This window comes from Arachis stenosperma, chromosome 9 (genome assembly GCF_014773155.1).
Source record: "Arachis stenosperma cultivar V10309 chromosome 9, arast.V10309.gnm1.PFL2, whole genome shotgun sequence".
Taxonomy (NCBI): domain Eukaryota; kingdom Viridiplantae; phylum Streptophyta; class Magnoliopsida; order Fabales; family Fabaceae; genus Arachis; species Arachis stenosperma.
In genome coordinates, this window is record NC_080385.1 from 114,472,008 (window position 1) to 114,490,994 (window position 18,987).

General features: G+C 34.6%; 1 protein-coding gene across 1 annotated transcript; it reads right to left on the reverse strand.

The window, feature by feature from the left end:
* Positions 1-344: 344 nt before the first annotated feature.
* On the reverse strand, positions 345-14,539 carry LOC130948708 (uncharacterized). The gene is made up of 18 exons (XM_057877552.1): positions 14,217-14,539; positions 12,715-13,154; positions 11,262-11,382; positions 10,964-11,052; positions 10,078-10,228; positions 9,868-9,997; positions 8,452-8,542; positions 8,199-8,339; positions 5,887-5,987; positions 5,165-5,278; positions 4,169-4,404; positions 3,394-3,452; positions 3,088-3,273; positions 2,864-2,987; positions 2,673-2,731; positions 2,264-2,409; positions 2,014-2,178; positions 345-1,003 (listed from the first exon to the last, which is right to left on the reverse strand). Exons 2-18 carry the CDS (start codon positions 12,779-12,781, stop codon positions 701-703), a joined length of 2,283 nt encoding a protein of 760 aa, XP_057733535.1. The 5' UTR covers positions 12,782-13,154; positions 14,217-14,539; the 3' UTR covers positions 345-700.
* Positions 14,540-18,987: the final 4,448 nt, after the last annotated feature.

Sequence of the window (18,987 nt, forward strand, 5' to 3'; positions counted from 1 at the left end):
TAATTTTCTCTAATTTTAATTAAAATTAAAAATAAAATATTAAAATTAATATATAACTATATTATGTAACTAATTTAATAACAAAAATATATTACATGATATTTTTTATTAAAATTAAAATAAAATACTCTTTTTTAAATTAATTAACATTTCTTCTTCTATTCTCTATCTACCTCATTCTCTACCTCATTCTCGTTATCTATTTTTTTCTACTCTTTCGATAATGTTATTTTGTCGACAAAAGCACTAATATATATATATATATATATATATATATATATATATATATATATATGAGACATAAGTTAAGGTGTTAAGAGACTAGAAATAGAAGAGAAAGTTGATTGAAAACAAATTCGACGAGAATTAAGGTGTTTCACTCTTCTCCTCTTGACACATATAATCAGCATACTATGCTTTTTTCAACTATAAGCACCATAGAATCTCCCCTAACTCTATTCTCTCATGTGATACTTTCTCTATTCAAAGTCATACAAAAGATCTTACTCAAACATACGCTGAATGTCTAGATTTATTACCGAACATATCCAACTGAAACGAATAAGACCATAATTTAGTGTGTTATAGCCAATTCTATCCGTAAATAGCAGCTAGAAAATGGCCACTAAATACTACGTAATCATAAACCCAACAATAGAGCAAGGTGAAAAGTTGCAATTGTGCAACTGAACCTAGTGTGTTATTTCAGAAATACCTTCACCTCAATTGAAGAATCTGTTGAGATAATGTCTCTTCCATTATCAGCCTTAGGATGATCAAGAGTACTTAACCTTACTCTGATGTGTATGGGTTTCATGAAGACAAGGTTTCTAAGATCACCCTTTGATTTCAACAAAAATGCACTCCATAAATCTCTCTCTGTTTTCCCACATTTCTTAGAGCTCAAAATATCTACCATCCTTGCTGCATATTTCTCCCGGTTGCCCTCGTTCGAGTCTGGTACTTTTCTAAGTTTACAATATAGTACCCCGTAAATAATAACCTGTATTAAATGAATAAGATATTAGTTTAAAGTTTAAACGGAAGTAGCTGAATAATGATCAATATCTAGTTATTCAAATGGCATTTTGGTATTAACGTTGTGGTCCTCAGGTATAAGATTTTACAGAGGATGTGTTTGGTATGGGAGTAAAAACAGAAAAATGTTTAGGGTAACTTACACTAACCTCCCATGTGGGTTAGGCAATATTATACATGATACAGTGACATATACACTTATAATGTATTTTTTTAAATCTGACAGTAACCTCTCCTCTAAGGAGGAAATAAACAAAGGCATAACAAGTCAAGAAATATCATGTAATATCATTAACCTCAGGGAAAATCAATGTAATTTATCCTAAAATTTATGGATTACCTTCATGTGTAAATAAGCAAATGGATATGGAAAGGAACAATAGTACGAAGAGGATATAGGATTAATATAGGCTCTCATAATGCACACTCATTATATAATTGAAACAGACTACACATTATCGCTTTCCAAAGGTAAATAACCAATACTTTATAGATATAACTATAATAGGGACTAAACCCAAGAGAAATTGTGGTAAAACTTCTGACCCAATTCAAAATAAATCTTAGCAATCTACTTCAAGTTACTAATGTACTAAAACTAGCACAAACATAGGTGAGCTTGTCAAGAAGAGAAACAAAAATGATAGATATATCAAGTTAAATGCATCTAGAGTAAAGATGGAAAATATTTCATACTTAAGCACGATTTAACGAATAAATAAGCACCAGAAAGGAAGTCTATAAAGAATAGTGAAGTGGTTGGACTGAGAAATATACCTAATGATGTATATAATGAAGAAAGTTATACCTCAACTTACAAGATTAATGAGAAAATTAATTCAAGAGAGCCACAGAAGAGAACAACTTGGACTAATACCAGAATAAGGCACATCAATTATGTTACCATCTCTTGTATGCTATTCTAATCAGTAAATGACATGAGAAAAAGGCATGGTCAAAAACAAATATGCATACCTCACTTGTTCCAGGGCTATTGCAAACACAACAGTTGATGCAAATTTTCTCATCGTCAACAACCAAATTGTTATTCAGATTATCATCTTCAACAACCATTTCTGTTTCGGGTTTAGGAGCGGCAAGATCATCCAGTTCATCGTACCACTGTTGTGCAACACCAGCCTACACCAAGAGTTCAACACATAAATTTTGGCAACTGCAGAACTAGACTACTTCACCAAAGAATGCTACAATTGGCAAAAAAAACCTTGTCTATGGATCCTAGACCATCATCAATTCCAGAAATTTCAGTAGCTGAACCTCTAGCTTGTCGCCATATACAGGATTCTTGTAATGGTTCTACAAGTTCAACATCAGAAGAAATCTCCACACCCAACTTTATGTAAACCTTGCCTATCACACATTGAAGCAAAATTCTAAGTTGGCAAAGATATGTAATAATTCAAGCTGCAGCTGGCATTGTGGTGGATGATAAAGTACAAATACGAAAATATTTACACAGAACAGCCCGGCTAGTAAACTATTCTTGTTATACACAGAAGTCCAGGTTGGTGTATGATTTATAAAAAAAGAGACTATGAAGTCTCTCAGCTGATTTGTAAGTTGTAACAGAATGTTACACATTTATACTACCCAATCTTAATGTGTAGAATGACCTGGTGGCAACTGAAAATGCTGCAGATGATCTACTGTCGTGGCCAAGAGTCCATTTTCACTGTCAAAACAATATTGACCAGAAATGTCAGCATGTTTGACTTGGAGAAAAGAACTAAAATAGTGTACACAAACAGGAAAATGATGGTTTGGAATTTTAATGATCAACAAAATGTCAAGAAAAATAACTTACGCAGCATAAAATGTTTCAAGAGGGGAATTCAACCAATATGGTAATCCAAGTATCCCTAAATTAGACAACTTGAAGTCTGAAAACACCATTGATTCTCTGTCAACCTTCATAATCCTTTGTCCAGCTAGTGATATACAAAAACTGGTTGTTAAGAGAAATCATAAATGCAACAATATAATGTGCCATGAAATGTTGACTGTTGAGTAACAATCAGAAAACAAAACCTGTATCACAAATAATAACATGATTCTGTAGGGTTGTCACTGACGCTAAAAGATCAGAGTTTGGGATGCCTTCCAGCAAGCAAGCATGTTGATTTTGATGTTTAAACCAATCAGAGGGAACTTGATCTAGGATAGATAAGTTTTCTGTGATCTGCTGTCTGCAGATCTCCAGGATTGTGGAAGAACCTGTTATAAATATACATTACAACAACTCTTTGGTTCAAGCTAGGAACAAGATACTTTCGGTTCAAGCTAGGAACGAGATACTTTCGATAAAAATCCATTATATCTAGTATCATATCTGACCTTTATAAACTTTATCTATCTTTCCTGAACCAATATCCATGGTCCATAAAGTTTGAAAGCTGCAAGAAAATACACATAATAAGCATTAACAGAAGATGGAGGCACAACATGAACCATAAAAGTTAGCATTGTTATCTACTATGAATAATCAAATCTTAGCACAAGAAGGAAGATCTAGGAAAAAGGAATATGAGAATTCCAGAGAAGCACAATTTAAGATTTGAATAGACAAATAAGTCACATAGAATTGTGGAATAAAAAAGATTACAGTAAATGACAGTTACCCTCGAGCAGCTCTGCTCCATAAATACAAGAAACATTTTTAAAACCAACATCTAAGCCATGATTATCAATTGTAGTAAAATAAAACGGATTATTAATGTCCAGAGTCCGTTTCAAAACAGAAAAATACGGAACCAACATCCGAAACTCACCACAGTTGAGCCATGCACAGAAATTGACAGAGCCATAGACTCAATGGCCTCAAGGCCTACATACAAGTTTGATATAAGATGAAGATTTTTTTCTTTGTTTTTCTTTTCTTGTTACAAAAGGCTCAGGTGCAAACAAAGAGAGACAAAGGGGACCAAAAAATAAAAGGGTGGGCTTGACGCTCTTGTATGGCAAAGCTTTCAGCCAGAATTAACTTAAAGAAATTGATTATGCACCAAACATCAGGGATACAATGTAAGGTATTCAAATAATTTGGACATCCTGTAAGTCCAGAAGTGCACATTATATTATTAAAAGAAGTTAAATATATCAAATCATTTACCTGCGATCTATAATGTAAAGTGTGTCATCAACTGATTTCAGCAGATACCAAGGGAAATATAGTGATTCAGAATCCAATACTTCATATGTTTCCTCAGCATTGGTCTCCTCACTGTTTTCTAAACCAAGCTTATTCCTGATCCAATTCCATAGGTGAAAACGTTTGCTAGAGGCAGTGGCAGGATAAAGTGTCTCCACTAATCGGCCACCCAGATCAGCTTTCCTGATAGCATGATTCTTAAGAAACAAGAAATGGTATAAGGAAACCATAAAAGAAAACTCTATAACTTTACTAAATGAGTCAACAAAAAATAAAAGGAAATCCGTTAATAATAATAATAATATTCCTTCAGACAGGAACAAAAAAGAGAAGCATAAAACAGCAGGCAACATAACTCTAGACTAGTTTCTCTTTCCCTTAATGTAAGACTACATTCTTATTATCTAGTTCTGCTCTCTGAGGCATACCCTCAAGCCATTTATACAAAATATCTAGATATCTCCCTTGAAATGTTAAAACTCAAACAGCATAGGACCAAGGAAAATATCTGTTACAAAATTTAGTGTGTTGATTTGGATCAATAAGATTGGTTGTTTTCATTCATTTCCATTGACATTATCAGGAATTCTCAGCCTCAAGCCCTCAACTGCTTCATTCAACATGAACCAAAATATGCACATTATCATCCAAAACCAAGTTGCATTCTAGGTATAAGGATGAAATTTAACAGCAATCATGCATCTTAAGTGTGTAAATAAGACAATGAACACTAAATTAATGCAAGGGTTGAATTTAGTCTAACTGCAGAAAATTCGACAATGTATTTTATACTAATCCTGTAGAATGAGCTTGCCAAATCATATTAGTTTGGCATAGCCACAGATAAACAAAGGGATATATCATTGATATGGTCAAACTGATGCATATAAAGTACCCAACGTATATGAAACTGAGTCCAAAGCTGATAATAAACTATGGACACATCCAAATACATACCTCTGAATCAACAAAATATAAGCAATCCTCCTCAGCATGGTAATAAGAACCTGCAGGGCGCCCTAATTTAGCAGATCCAAAATCTCCATCCTCAAATCCTGGAGAAGAACCAATCTGAGAGAGATTGAAACATGTCACTGTAATGTTTTGGGTTCATTCTTCCTCTAAAAGGAAATGGGAGAATGATATAAAATACTAAAAATAGTAAAAGGAATATCCATTTTTCTATTGTGACTGACAAATAAACACAGCAAACTCAATAAAACGCCAAAGTAACATTTGCATAATCTGATGTTACAAGAGAGAGCAGATATTTCTTCTATGCAAGAATATTAACAGAATGGGAACAGGCAGAGATGAACACAAGAAGTCAATCTACAAACTTAACAATATGTAAAAACTAGTCTAATACAACTGCATGAGATGGCAATTGTTTGATTTGTTTCAACACCTCTGGTTAAGTGAGGGGATGTAAATCATATGAACAAACTCATTAGTGAACAGATATTCTGACGACCATTTGGAGATTTGATCTTTTGAGCACATAGTTGATTATTGGACAATTGGTGCGAGGGATGTTAGATGTCCTATAGACAACAAGAATAGTTGGCGGAGCCTGTCAGCTTTACTGTCACAATATGACATTTAAAAAGCAGCTAATACTGGACCTGGAATCAAAACGTACTTTATCCTAAACTTATTTAAATAATTGTTGTACATACACAGTCCAGAATCTCTCCATTGTCATCTGATATAACAATCCTATGATGATTGCAGTCTGAAAAGAAGAGGCGGTTCAAGCTGTCATCTGCAGAGACGCAACCTGTAAAGCAGGAAGGGGAAAAAGGGCAAATAAATACCTCTAAAAAGTGGGCTCATCAGATGAATTAAGAATTTTATAAGATCCAAACATAGTTTTTGATTGCGGATGGCGGCTCATGGCGGTGAGCCAAAAATCCGCCATAAAGTTATAGCGGATAGCGTTGCGGAAAATGGCGGAAATGGCGGATTACCTAAAAAATACACATATATGTACAAAAAAACATGCAGAAAAATTGCAAATATAATAAACTATAAAATCTATCTATATAAGCAATTTTCTAGTCATAAAACATCTAATTAATATAGCAAATTTAGCAAATAAACAGGAGCAGCACCAACAGTAGGACCAGCAGAGGCAAGGGTAGGGGCATTAGAATCAAGGGCTTGTCTAGAAGTGGACATAGTATACTGAATGGGAAAAAATGGAAGAAGAGAAGTTTAACACTGATTATTGATAAAGAAGGGGCAGCAGGGAAGAGAGAAAAGAAAAAAACAGGAGCAGAGAAGATGAAACACGTACGAACCAGCAGTGATGAACAGGTGATGAGCAGCAGTGATGAGAGAACAGAGACGAGCGGCGCGACGGGCGGCTAGACGGGCGGCTAGATGGGCGGCGGCGATGGATGGCAGCGTGGTGAAGAAATCTGGGTCGCAGGGATGAGAGAACAGAGACGAAGAGAGGGATTTTTTTGAAGACGAGGCAAAGGAGGGTAGTTTTTGAATGAGGGGCTGAAAATTAGGGTTAGTGGTTAGTGGGATCTGACTTAGGTTTATTAAATTATCCAAACCACCCTCAAATTTTTTTGAAAAACCTGAAAAACCCCCGCTATTTCCGCCATGCAGATTGCGTCCCGCCATGGCGCCACCGCAATTGCGGCCGCCATGGCGCCCCCCGTTATAACCCCATCACGGCGCCGAGTAAATGGCGGCAGGGTCAAAACCCGCCACGCCATACCGTCATGGCGCCGCCATAACCGCCATTTAAAAGGAACGCCATGAAAAAGGCGGAAATGGCAGGTTTTTTCGAATTTTTTTAAAAAATCTGAGGATAATTGGGTAAATTAGGAAACCCTAAGTGATACATGTAACCTAATCAGCCTGTTATTCAAAAGCTTCTCTTCCTCTCTTATTCACGTCAAAAACGGCTCTCCGTCTTTGTTCTCTCTTCTCTGTGCCTTCCATGGCCACCGATCTTCGCCGCTGTCCATCGCCGTTCATCACCACCCGTCGTCGCTGGTCATCGCTGCCTGCCGCCGCCCGTCACTGCTGGTCGTCATCGCTGCTCATCACCATAGTTCCCTATTTTTCTGGTTCGTAGTTACATACATTCCTTTTTTTCCGTTCAGTTCACTGTCTCCTTCTCTTCCCTCATAAACCTCTTTTCCTCCAATTTTTTTTCCCGTTCAGTTCAGTTCACTATGTCAACTTCCAGACCAGCCCCTGATTCTAATGCCCGTCCCTGCACCTGCCTCTGCCTCTGCTGGTCATGCTGCTGGCACTGCTCTTGCTCGTCCTGCCGCTGCTGTCCATTCCAGTAGAATTGACCCAGGCTAGAAATATGTTAGTACTGTAGAAGAAGGAAACACCAATGACACCATATGTCCGTTACAGTAGAATTGGTCCTTCTTTTAAGTTTTTAGTTTTTATGTTCTATGTCTTATGTTTATTTGTTTGCTGCATTAATTGGATGTCTTATGACTAGAAAAATGATTATATAGATTAGATTTTATAGTTTATTATATTTGCAATTTTTCTGCATATTTTTTGTACATATATATGCATTTTTTAGGTAATCCGCCATTTCCCGCAATGCCATCCGCCATTTTTTATGGCAGATTTTTGGCTCACCGCCATCCACAATCAAAAACTATGCTTATTTTTAACAAAATCTTTATAATTACAATGAAATAACAAAATCTCTTCCACGTGGACTTGTCGAAACCCCTAAAACTGTTTCAAATTTGTTGTATCCATCAATTACTCGAGCTCTAATTATTTTTCTGATACCCAGTTCCACTTTTATAAGTATAAGAGAATAGTTAAGGAGAAGAAAGAGAAAAGGGGGAGGGAGGAAAGGAGGGAGGGGGTCAGGGAGAGAGAATGGCAGAGAAAGAGTATGATGAAACAAGAAAGGGTTACGTATCTGATTTTGCCAACTCATACTCAGAAAATTGGTAAGCCAATGCTATTAGGAGACAGATGAAGTTTATACCTGGATAAGAGAGAAGTAAATTCTGAATAGGATAACAAATATATTGATCCTTGTTGCTCCCATTTTGCTTCCAAGATGGAGACTTCAATACATCAGATGACTTGGATTCACCATCAGGTTGCATCTGTAACTCCTGAACAGCTACATTTGGCCCCATAGTCAAAATTAGTGGCTAGTGCACGTGCATGCAAATACACACCACAGGGAAAAAAACAGTAGACAAATGCCATTTCAGAATAGAAAAGCACAATACCTTGGTATAAAACTTCAAGATCCACCTTCTCATGATAAATAACTGGGCTTGTAACTTTTTTAAATAAGATGTACCTTGCACCTTTCTCTAGCTATAAATATCAAAAGAATTATTGTGAATAAATTGCAACAGATGACACTATACACTCACAAAAACATCAACATTAGAAAAACAAGATGGTTAGTTGGTATACATGGATATCATGAATGCAAAAACTTTTCCTATTCTGAAACATTGATTCAGATAGCAACTTAAACTTCAAGGACACTGGGAACAGAATATTAATTAATTCCCCTTTTAAATTTCATTCTGTCCACTAACAATTTAGGCAGTCACTATAAGCAGCCAGAAACTATATAACCTACTTGGATTTGAGTATGTTTTATACCAGTTATCTTCCCTCAAATAATTATGTAATAATTCCAAGATCGATTGGACAAGCATGAGAAGATTGATTTTCTAAAGCCATCTGGTTTTAGTCAACCAGATAAGTGTATCTAAAGACTAAATATTATACACCAATTAGGTCTAAATAAAGTGAAATAACCCACTTCTTTGGATTTGTATAGCAATGTTAAGGATGTGACTGTTATATGTCATGCCAGGTGCACCAAAAAACTAAATCTTCTAGTTTGCAAATGCTGAGGACCCCCACTCTTGCCTTGCAGTCTGCAAACTAGTGTTCTAAGAAACAGATGCATGATCTTAGGTGGAATAATGTGAAATAGCTTGGTTATTCAAGCTGATAATTCTATATTGTTATCATGTTTTTCTTTTGGCTGGAGGGTTATATTACACAAATTAAAACTATCAGCAAAGCTAGCCATCATGACTCCATCTGTAAATAAAAATTTAGACTGCCGATAAATCAAATCTCATGAGACAAATTGTTCACATCTAACAAATATCTAGTTTTAATGAGAATCGACAATCGAGATGATGTTTGAAGAAGAAATCTCCACAACTGATAAAAATTTAAATCAGTAAGGTTGTGAAATAGATGTTCAGTGAGAAAAGAGAAGAGATGCAAAAGTGAGACAACTACTTGTGCCTGATTTGCTTTATCAACATTGCAATCACCATATCGACATTTATAGAAAGAAGAAATAAATACAGCTTATTTTTTATAATAACCAAAATAAAGAATTATTGACTTAAGCTATTTCTTATAATTATATACTTACAAATTACAATAACATGAATTCTATTATTTCAATGCAACATTAGTGATTAGTCTCATGCATCAGTTCTAACAAAGCATTCCCTACCTGAGTTGTCGACTGATTTGATAATTAAAAGTCGTGGGCAACACAAATTTAGCAAATAATTAACATATAAATTTTGCATCACGGTAGAGATATTAGACATCAACAAATTTTTACATATTTTAGAAGCTAACAATAGATCTTATCACACCTCGGGAAATGTCTGTTGAGACAACAAAATGGGAACCGTGATATTTTCTGTCATCACTAAATGGGCCAGCTGAAGTCGATCGACAGAAGGATGGGTTGGTTTTGAGCACATAATGAAAATATGGGGGCACCTGCCACAAAAAGTATATTTAATTATTGAAAAAGCATCACCCTACTTGTATCAAGGGTAGAGGGAGTGAGGGAATAATACATATCCTTCTTGAATCTCTTCTGGATAGTCTTCAATTTTTCAAGCAAAATTTGATGGTCCAAATTTTCTAAAGCAAGAATCAAGAAGACTCCATCACCCCCAAAAGGTTGCTTATCTTTGTTAGATAGATTCAACCAACAATGATGGGTTCCTGCAAATTCAAAGTTCAAGCAATAAATTAATTGGGAAAAAGCAAAGAGTATGCCTTAAATCTCAAAACATAAAAACATGTCCTAGAATTGGACTTGTGTAATTATAGAAAAAGACCATGTATAGAATTCAAATCCTAACTATTCAGGAATGCTACTTCAGTTACACTGCTCAGAAATGCACAAAATTAAAAGAAAAATGTAAATCCTGTTTGCTTTGGATTACTTCTAGTTTTCATTTACATTGAATATACAAATTGAGGAACAACATATATTTTGATTCTTTGCATTTTCTTGTTATAGAAAATGGGATTCACACTTCAAGAAATTTCTAAAACATAAAGCTATTTTTTGTGTTTTCACTTTTATAGCAGCAGCATTACATGAATAACCACTTTTAATAACAAATGAATTAAAACAGAAATGCATCCATTAGTTTGAACCAGCCACATTTATTAATCTTGCTTCTTAATTTCTTTCTCTCAATTTGCGCAGGGAAGACAGGCAAGTCATCACTTGCATTTACTAAAAAGTAACAATGATACATGTAACCAAATAGGAATTAGAATCATGAAAAATTGAAAACAGGAACTGTTAATGGGAAATGAAGTAAAAAACAAAGACAGGAAAAGTTGTAGCTTAATTTTCTCTTTTTTCCCCCTGATATAGAAGTATTATTAACAGAAAGAGAAGGACATTGCATAGAGACTAGAGATGTAGATTAGCGAAATAAATACCTTCAAACTCATCCAATGAAGCTCTAATGAAAGACAAGAGGTCAATTTCAAGGGCAGGTTCATGTGATGCATCAGCCATTGTTGAGAACCTGAATGAAGCTGCCAATCAGAAGTCAGGAAACCTAACAAGGCTAGAATTGCCAAAATGATTAGGCTTCAAATTTGTCATTAATATAAGATGATATAATTTATTCTTATCCATGTCCTGCTCAGACACAACTTCAAATGCAACAAAAAAGAAAAAAAAAATTCAAAATTCAAAACACCACCAAACAGTTGAACCTTCAAAATTATTTACCTTTGTTCGTGAAATTCTCTGACTTGAATCCCATTAGTAATTAGCTTCTGAGCAGAGAGAGTGGGTATTACAGACAAACCTTCTAAGTTGAACACTTTGCCAGATTGTTGATAGCAATCACCTAGACAGGAGAAGAGAAGAAAATTTTTTAAAACAAAACGCACATAGAAATTTATACTAGTGAATAGTATTTTCATAATCTTATTTGGTAGTATGTCCTAAGAGAAAAACAACTGAGGGAAGCTGGGAGCAAAAAGATGCACAGGCAACAGAAACAGAACCCCAAAACAACTTGACAAACATATCGACGAGCATGCTTTCATTTAAAGAAAAAAATGAGAAACTCCGGACATCATATTAGACAGCTTTTCCTAAGTTGCATAGGCATGTGTATAGTATCTATATTTGGCATCCTACAAGAATGGGAGAAGAAAAATATTGGTAAATACTTTTATATGGGTAAATGAGTATATATTACTATATGATAATATGAAAATATAATATTTAAATAATTTAATAGTCAAAATATAAGATAGACGGCAACAAATAGTTTCAAAGTAAATCAAACAATTTTATAGTAAATTTTGATGTTTTATAAGGACTAATATGTATATGTACAATGATGGACTAAAAAAGTACGTCTGAGTAACCAACAACTACAAGATAAGCTCCCAATAAAGGTTCGGAAACCATCAAATTGTTACAATAATTGATAAATTAGAGCCTATGGGTAACCAAGAAGTATTGGTGAAAGCTCTATAATGCACAAATATTTCATTTTTACAAACATATGAGTATCATATGTGTATCTTCAGAAATGCTATTATTCTAAACTTAATTTCTTACCTTTTTTTCTTCCTTCATAAAGTTGCTTACCACATATCATACCGTATGGTGTTCAATACTCATATTCGTATTCGTACAACATATGGGTGTACAGCAACCATTTAAGAGCACCAATGCTTCATAAGTTTATCTTTATTTATTTCAAATGCAACTACTAACCAGAAATGCTCCCATGCTACACCTTTTTCTTAAACAATTAAAAGAATGAGTTCAATCACTAGGTGAACTTTTGTACTTACTTTCCACTTATAAGACCTAAGCAATTGTAACAACAGAACTTCCAAAATGCTCTAAAACTCAAGTCATCTATTTGGATGAAAATTTTAAGGGAAACAAAACAACAACGAAAAACAAAGTAAAATAGAAAAAAGCTAAATTATTTGTATTAATTTAACTAACCCAATGAATAAAGTTCAATAAATAATAAAATTAAAAGGATCACAAACCTTTTATGAAAACTGGCATTCAAAATACAAAGGCAGAACTAAGTATTTTCTCTTAATCTAATATCCTAGTAACCAAACAAGCTTTTCGTAATGCACAATAAAAATTTCAAATTCAAAGCTTGCAAAGGGAAAATGAAATTTGCAGCAGGCAGGAGACACACCTGTGGTAAGAAGAGGTGCTAGAAACTTCGAAATCTGCTTCACACGATGAAACCTCATCAGAGCCATGTCTCCTCCAAGTATATGGAATTTAACAGAGGAGGTAAATCCGATGCAAGTTTAAACGGTAGAGCTGTCAAAATAGGTCAAACTCAGAGCTATGGGTTAATGAAAAAGGAGTAAATTTTTGAAGGGAGAGAAGAAAGAATTGGAAACTGTTGGAGTAAGGCAGAAGTGGCTGGTGAATTGAATGGTTGGGGTGGGCAAAGGTCTAGTGGCAGGGAAATTCTGTGCTGTGACTTGCAGTCACTGAAAATTGGACGAAGGCCCAAACCCTCAGTTTTGTGGCTATGGTTGGTTAGTACTATTCATTTCCTCAAAATGCAGACATATAGCTCCACGTGTCACTATATCCTTCTTCCTAATGCTTTTGTTTGCTTTCCTGTAGATATAGGAATTGGCTCATTTGTTAGCATGTGCTTTAAATCATAGTTATCAAAACTGAAATGGTGATCAAACCATTCAGGCTATTGGGTTACTGGGTCACTAGTTTAATCGGTGGGCCACTGATAGAACCGGTTGACCCATTATCACTTAAATAAAAATATAAAATAGTAAAAAAAACTTAAAATTAAAATTTAAAATACATGTTTTCTTTGGCAGTAGTCTCAATTTATAAAAATAAGTAATACAAAAATAGACATAAAATTAATCAATACTATAATAATATCTTAAGTTGACACAATAAGAGGAATAATCCATAAATTATGTCCAAGGAGTAACATACATAGTTTCCAATCATCTAATCACACTATCACATAAGCTATTATCTAATCAATTCACAGAACCTCTCCAACCAATGCTTATTCCAACCAACCATGGTATAAATCAATATATATGCATATCTCTAAAAAAAATATCAACAATCAATATAGAAGAAACAGCAACAATCAAATCCTAAATAGAAAACTTGTTCTTTCATTGAATAATCTGTTAGAACTTATAATATTGAAAACAGAAGAGCAACTTTTCTGTAATCAAATGAAGCTGCACGCTTATATCTTCTCCATCTGTTACTTGGTCAATCATGTAACTTCTCACTCACTGGTTTATCTGTTAATTGAGATATGAAAGTTAAAAATTTACAGAAATCACCTATCTAGTCGGTGTTGAACAATAATGCACACGAACACACTTGGTGGTTTAAACATCACAAAGAGGACTAAGATAAAAACATGGAAACTATGTTTTACCAAACTATGAAGGCTTCTCAATGTGATTAATCAGGAAATGCATAAGGATTATAAGTAACTTATCCTTGTCTTCATGTTCAGATTAACCAAGTGTTATTACCAGAGCCTTTAATATGTTTGATTAAATGCAAATGCAATGATGCAAAACCAACCTATCCATATTTACCACCTTGCAAAAGTTAAATATATGGCTAATCAATATCATCCAGATCCAATCAGTCAAGAACATGTTTCAATAATAAAAAACTCACCTCAACAGAGAAGAGAAGCCACGGGCTCACAGCTGACGGCACGCAGAAAAGAAGGAGACAGAGAAGCGAGCTCACGGCGAAGCACAGCAGTGAAGGCGACCCACTGCGGCGGACACGACACGCGAAGCACAGCCCGCAAAGGCAGTGAAGACGCGACACGGACGGAGGCGACAGGCGAGCGAGGGACGCACGGGAACCGGCGAGAGGCTCGGTGGCAGTGAAAGCTCTGTAAGCTGCAGCTGCCGCTCTGCCGTTCAGTTCAATTGGAATGAGAGTGAGAGTGAGAGTGAGAGTGAGAGAGTGAGAGAGTGAGGCTCTGCCTCTTTTCCGTCGATCAATTAGTGAATTAGGGTTGTTTTTTTTTTTATTACAAATTCGAACCCGTCCAGATTTCTCAAATCTGCCGGTTCACCGATGTTCACAAAAAATTGGTCAGTTTAAACCGATTCATTCCTTGTCCGATCAAATGTCAAATTCAGACCGGTTTTGGAGCTGTGTCACCGATTTTTCAATCCAGCCGTCTTGTCGGTCTGATTTTTACATCTATGCTTTAAATAGTAGCATTAAAAAAAAGTTACCAAATAAAAAATCCCAAAATCTTATCACGTACTAGGCACAATAGAATTTCAGAAGTTAATTAAAGCACTTATTACTTCAAAGAAATTTGAAGAATAAAGTATTGATACGGCCGTTATAAATCCAATGTTATAATTCGGCATTATATACAATAACTCGGCATTATGCACCATAACTCAGAACTTTATGTTATAATTCGGCGTTATACGTTACAATCAGACTCAACGGACTACATCCTGGAATAAAAACGTCCGACCAGACATTATCACTTATTAAAAAACCTATTAATTGCTCTTCAATTCCGATGATCAATAGAAACGTAACCGACTTATTTTATCTCACCTATAAAGGTATGATATTTTATCTTCAAATGATACATTGAATTCTCAATACTGACTTAAGCTTCGGAGTGCCTTTACAGGTATACTCCCCCTTGTTCCTTGCTCACGCTCTGTGCAATTGGACATCTCCTTGGAGAAAAGCTCGGACTTCCACAAAAGCTCAAAAGTCGGCACCGAAGATAACAACACGGCGTCGACTCCCAGGGACTGAGCTCTCCCTTCAGGTATCCATACAAGAATAAGTACCAATCCAATCCCTTTCTATTTATCCGAATGACAATGCGACTCTTGACAAAAAAAATAATCCATTTCAAACCTTGACCATGTGCTTTGATTGCCAACGCGGTTCTTCTGTCACTTTCACGACAAAAAATTGACAGAAATTGATGCTAATGTGTCTAGGTAAGCAAATGAGGTGGATGGCTAAAGTGGTTAGGTAGAAGATGAAATCCCACATGGCTTGTTGGAAAAGACAGGGACTTATCTGTCCTCTTCCACGTTACACGATCGACGTCATTTTGACCTCTCCAGAAGTCGCTCGTGTGACGTGGAAGAGGACAGATAAGCCCCTATCCTTTCTAACAAGCCACGTGGGCTTTCATCTTCCACCTAACCACCTTAGTCATCCACCTCATTCGCTTACTTAGATATGTCAGCAATTTTTGTCAATCTTTTACCGTGAAAGTGACAGAAAAACTACATTGGCAATCGGAGCACAAGATCAGAGTCCGATCATTTTTTTTTTCAATAATCTTGTTGTCGTTCGGGTAAATGGATAGAGACTGAAGTTGTACTTTACTCAGGAATTGAATAAATGTAAATTTAAATAATAAAAAAAGTGTGTTTGAAATTCAAACAATCTATTATTAAAAATTTATCTCCTATATATGCATCATTGATATAAACTTTACTTATAAAATATAAAGAGGCATTGGATTTGATGGTCCCAAAACCTTTGGACCATTAAATGGTCCCATAATAAAATATATTTTTTAAGTTTTTTCATAACTGCTAAATAGTCCTTATTTAATTTTAATTATAAATTAGTCCTTTATATATTATTTAATTATAAAATCTATTTTTTATTTTATAAATTATTCTTTTATCATTCATCTATCATATTTATTGAGAATCAAAAACTAAAATTATAATAAATTAGATCTTCCATTAATCGTAATAAATATTTTGCAATCTTAATCTATCATAATTTTATCATTGATCTAGTTACATACGTATTAGGTTGGAAAAATCGTATTGGCTAGAAATTCAATTGATTGGATGCACAAACCAATCGATTGAAATTAAGGCTTCCCAAACTTCAATCGATTGGAATTGATATCAATTAAATTTTGCAAGGCATGTGGGGTTTTTCTTATTCAATTCGATTGGTTTCGATTGAAATCATCAAAACAATCTGGATTTAGTTAATTCAATCGATTGGTTCTATTATTCCCTCAGTCAATTCATCTCCAAAGTCTTGCTCGGATTTATATTGTTCATCAATTATATCTTGGTCACATACTAGCTCTTCTTGTTGGTTAATATCATCGTCCTCATGGTATTGCTCATCCATCTCAGTGTCCGTAAATATACCTGGCATCTTAAAAATTTTCTAATAAAAAAATTTTCAGTACACTACGTCCTATAACACTAAAATCATTTTTACTTTTGTAAAAGATCTTTTGAAAAAAATATCATTTAAAAAATATCATTTTCTAAAACCCTGCACTCTATATTTTTTTTATAGAGTTTGCCTAACCCCAGAACTCTATAATTTTTTTCAAAACCAACAAAAATCAAATTTATTTTTAAGCCATTATGATCGTCTATAAAAGTACATAGGAGTACACAAAAAAATACAGATATGACTTTTTCAACCTTAACCTTAATAGCAACCATTATCATCATCTCCAGAAATACACAGAACACGAGAGGGGTGTAAGTTATCGAACCAGACCGAAAATTACCACAAACCGAACCGAAAATTACAACAACCAATTTGAAAACCGAAAAAATCGATTTTTTTCATGACAAAACCAATCGGTTCGATTCGGTTTTCGGTTGGCTCGATAGAAACCGAACTGAACCAAACATATGCATTCATTTCAATGTTTTAACCATTTTAATCTTTAACCTAACAACAAAAATCCCCAACCCCTAACCATTTCAATGTTTTACTCTTATTATTTTAGTTTATTTACTATTTTGAACCTCTAATTATTGTGATTCATATTTTTCTCATTAGAAATTAAAAATAAAAAAACCGACCGACCCAAACCGTTGTTGGTTCGGTTCGGTTCGGTTGTTGTAAAAGTAGCAAATCGAACGATTGTGTGTCTGTAGGAACCAAACATATCGGTTCGGTTGGTTTTTTGTTCAAAACCAAACCAAACCGCCGAACCGATAACACCCCTAATACACGAGAATAAGCCATATTTAACAAGAATCTTTTCTCATTATCAATTAAAAAAAACTATTATGTTTAAGAATTTGAATTAGCCATTTTTTTAGAATTTGAAGTGAAGTTCGTTGGGATTAGGCGAACTCTATAAAAATTATAATGCGGCGAATTTGCTTTGCATAAAAAAATTTGTATTTGGGGAATTAAAGTTGAAAAATGGGGTTTTCGAAAATAATAATTTACTGAGGGTAACAAAACCAATCGATTGAATTAACTAAACCCCATATTGCTTTAATGATTTCAATCGATTGGGTAATATGACCAATCGATTGAATAAAAAAAACCCCACATGCCTTGTAAAATGCAATTGGTTGTGTATCAATTTCAATCGATTGAAGTTCGGGAAGCCTCAATTTCAATCGATTGGTTTGAATTTTTAACAAACACGATTTTTTCAACCCGATATATATATAATTAGATCAATGATAAAATTATGATCGGTTAAGATTGCAAAATATTTATTACGATTAATGAAAGATCTAATTTATTATTGTTTTAGTTTTTTATTCTCAATAAACATGACAGATGAATGATAAAAAAATAATTTATAAAATAAAAATAGATTTTATAATTAAATAATATATAAAAAATTAATTTATAATTAAAATTAAATAAAAACTATTTAACCGTTATTAAAAAATTTAAAAAATATATTTTGTTATAGTACCATTTAATGATTCAAATGGTTTGAAACGATCGAATCCTTTGCCATGTAAGGAGGCAAAATACTTTTTGAGGAAAAGAATCTAATTTAACACATTTTTTTTTTCTTTACCTGTTTTTTCTGCATCAAATATTTAAAAAAAAAAGTATAGATGAATAAGTAAAAATGGAACAACGGAACAATGGTTTAAAATAGGAATTATTTAATACAGATTAACAATTAATTATATTTATTATCAGCAGGGAATTACATTCATTATCATTAGGAAATTTGAAAATAATTAGGATTAGTGACGCAGTCCCCTTCTCTTGAATACGCAGTTTCACCACTACCGAGAGAGCGCTAACCTAAGGTGATCGACGAAGCAGCAATTTCCGCCACCCATCCCCCCCCCCCCCCGGCGGGAAACATTGCTGACTCGCGTCCCCCTTGCCACCGCCGCAGTTAATGTGACGTTCTACCGGCTTCTATCCCGCAACCTCGACCCGCCGCTGCATCACATTTTCACGATCCCTTATTGCGTCTCCCTTTCCGGCGCCCCGACGGCTGTCTTGTCGTGATTAGCATTGAAGGCAATTGGAAAGAATCAGGACATGATTGTTCACTTAGGAAATTAGGTTATAATGCCCAATCTTCATGTGTCAGTGATGATACATATCAAATGGGGTTAACCATTGCCAATATAGGTGTTGATGATGGTCAACTTGATGAAGAGGTACATAGCCTTAG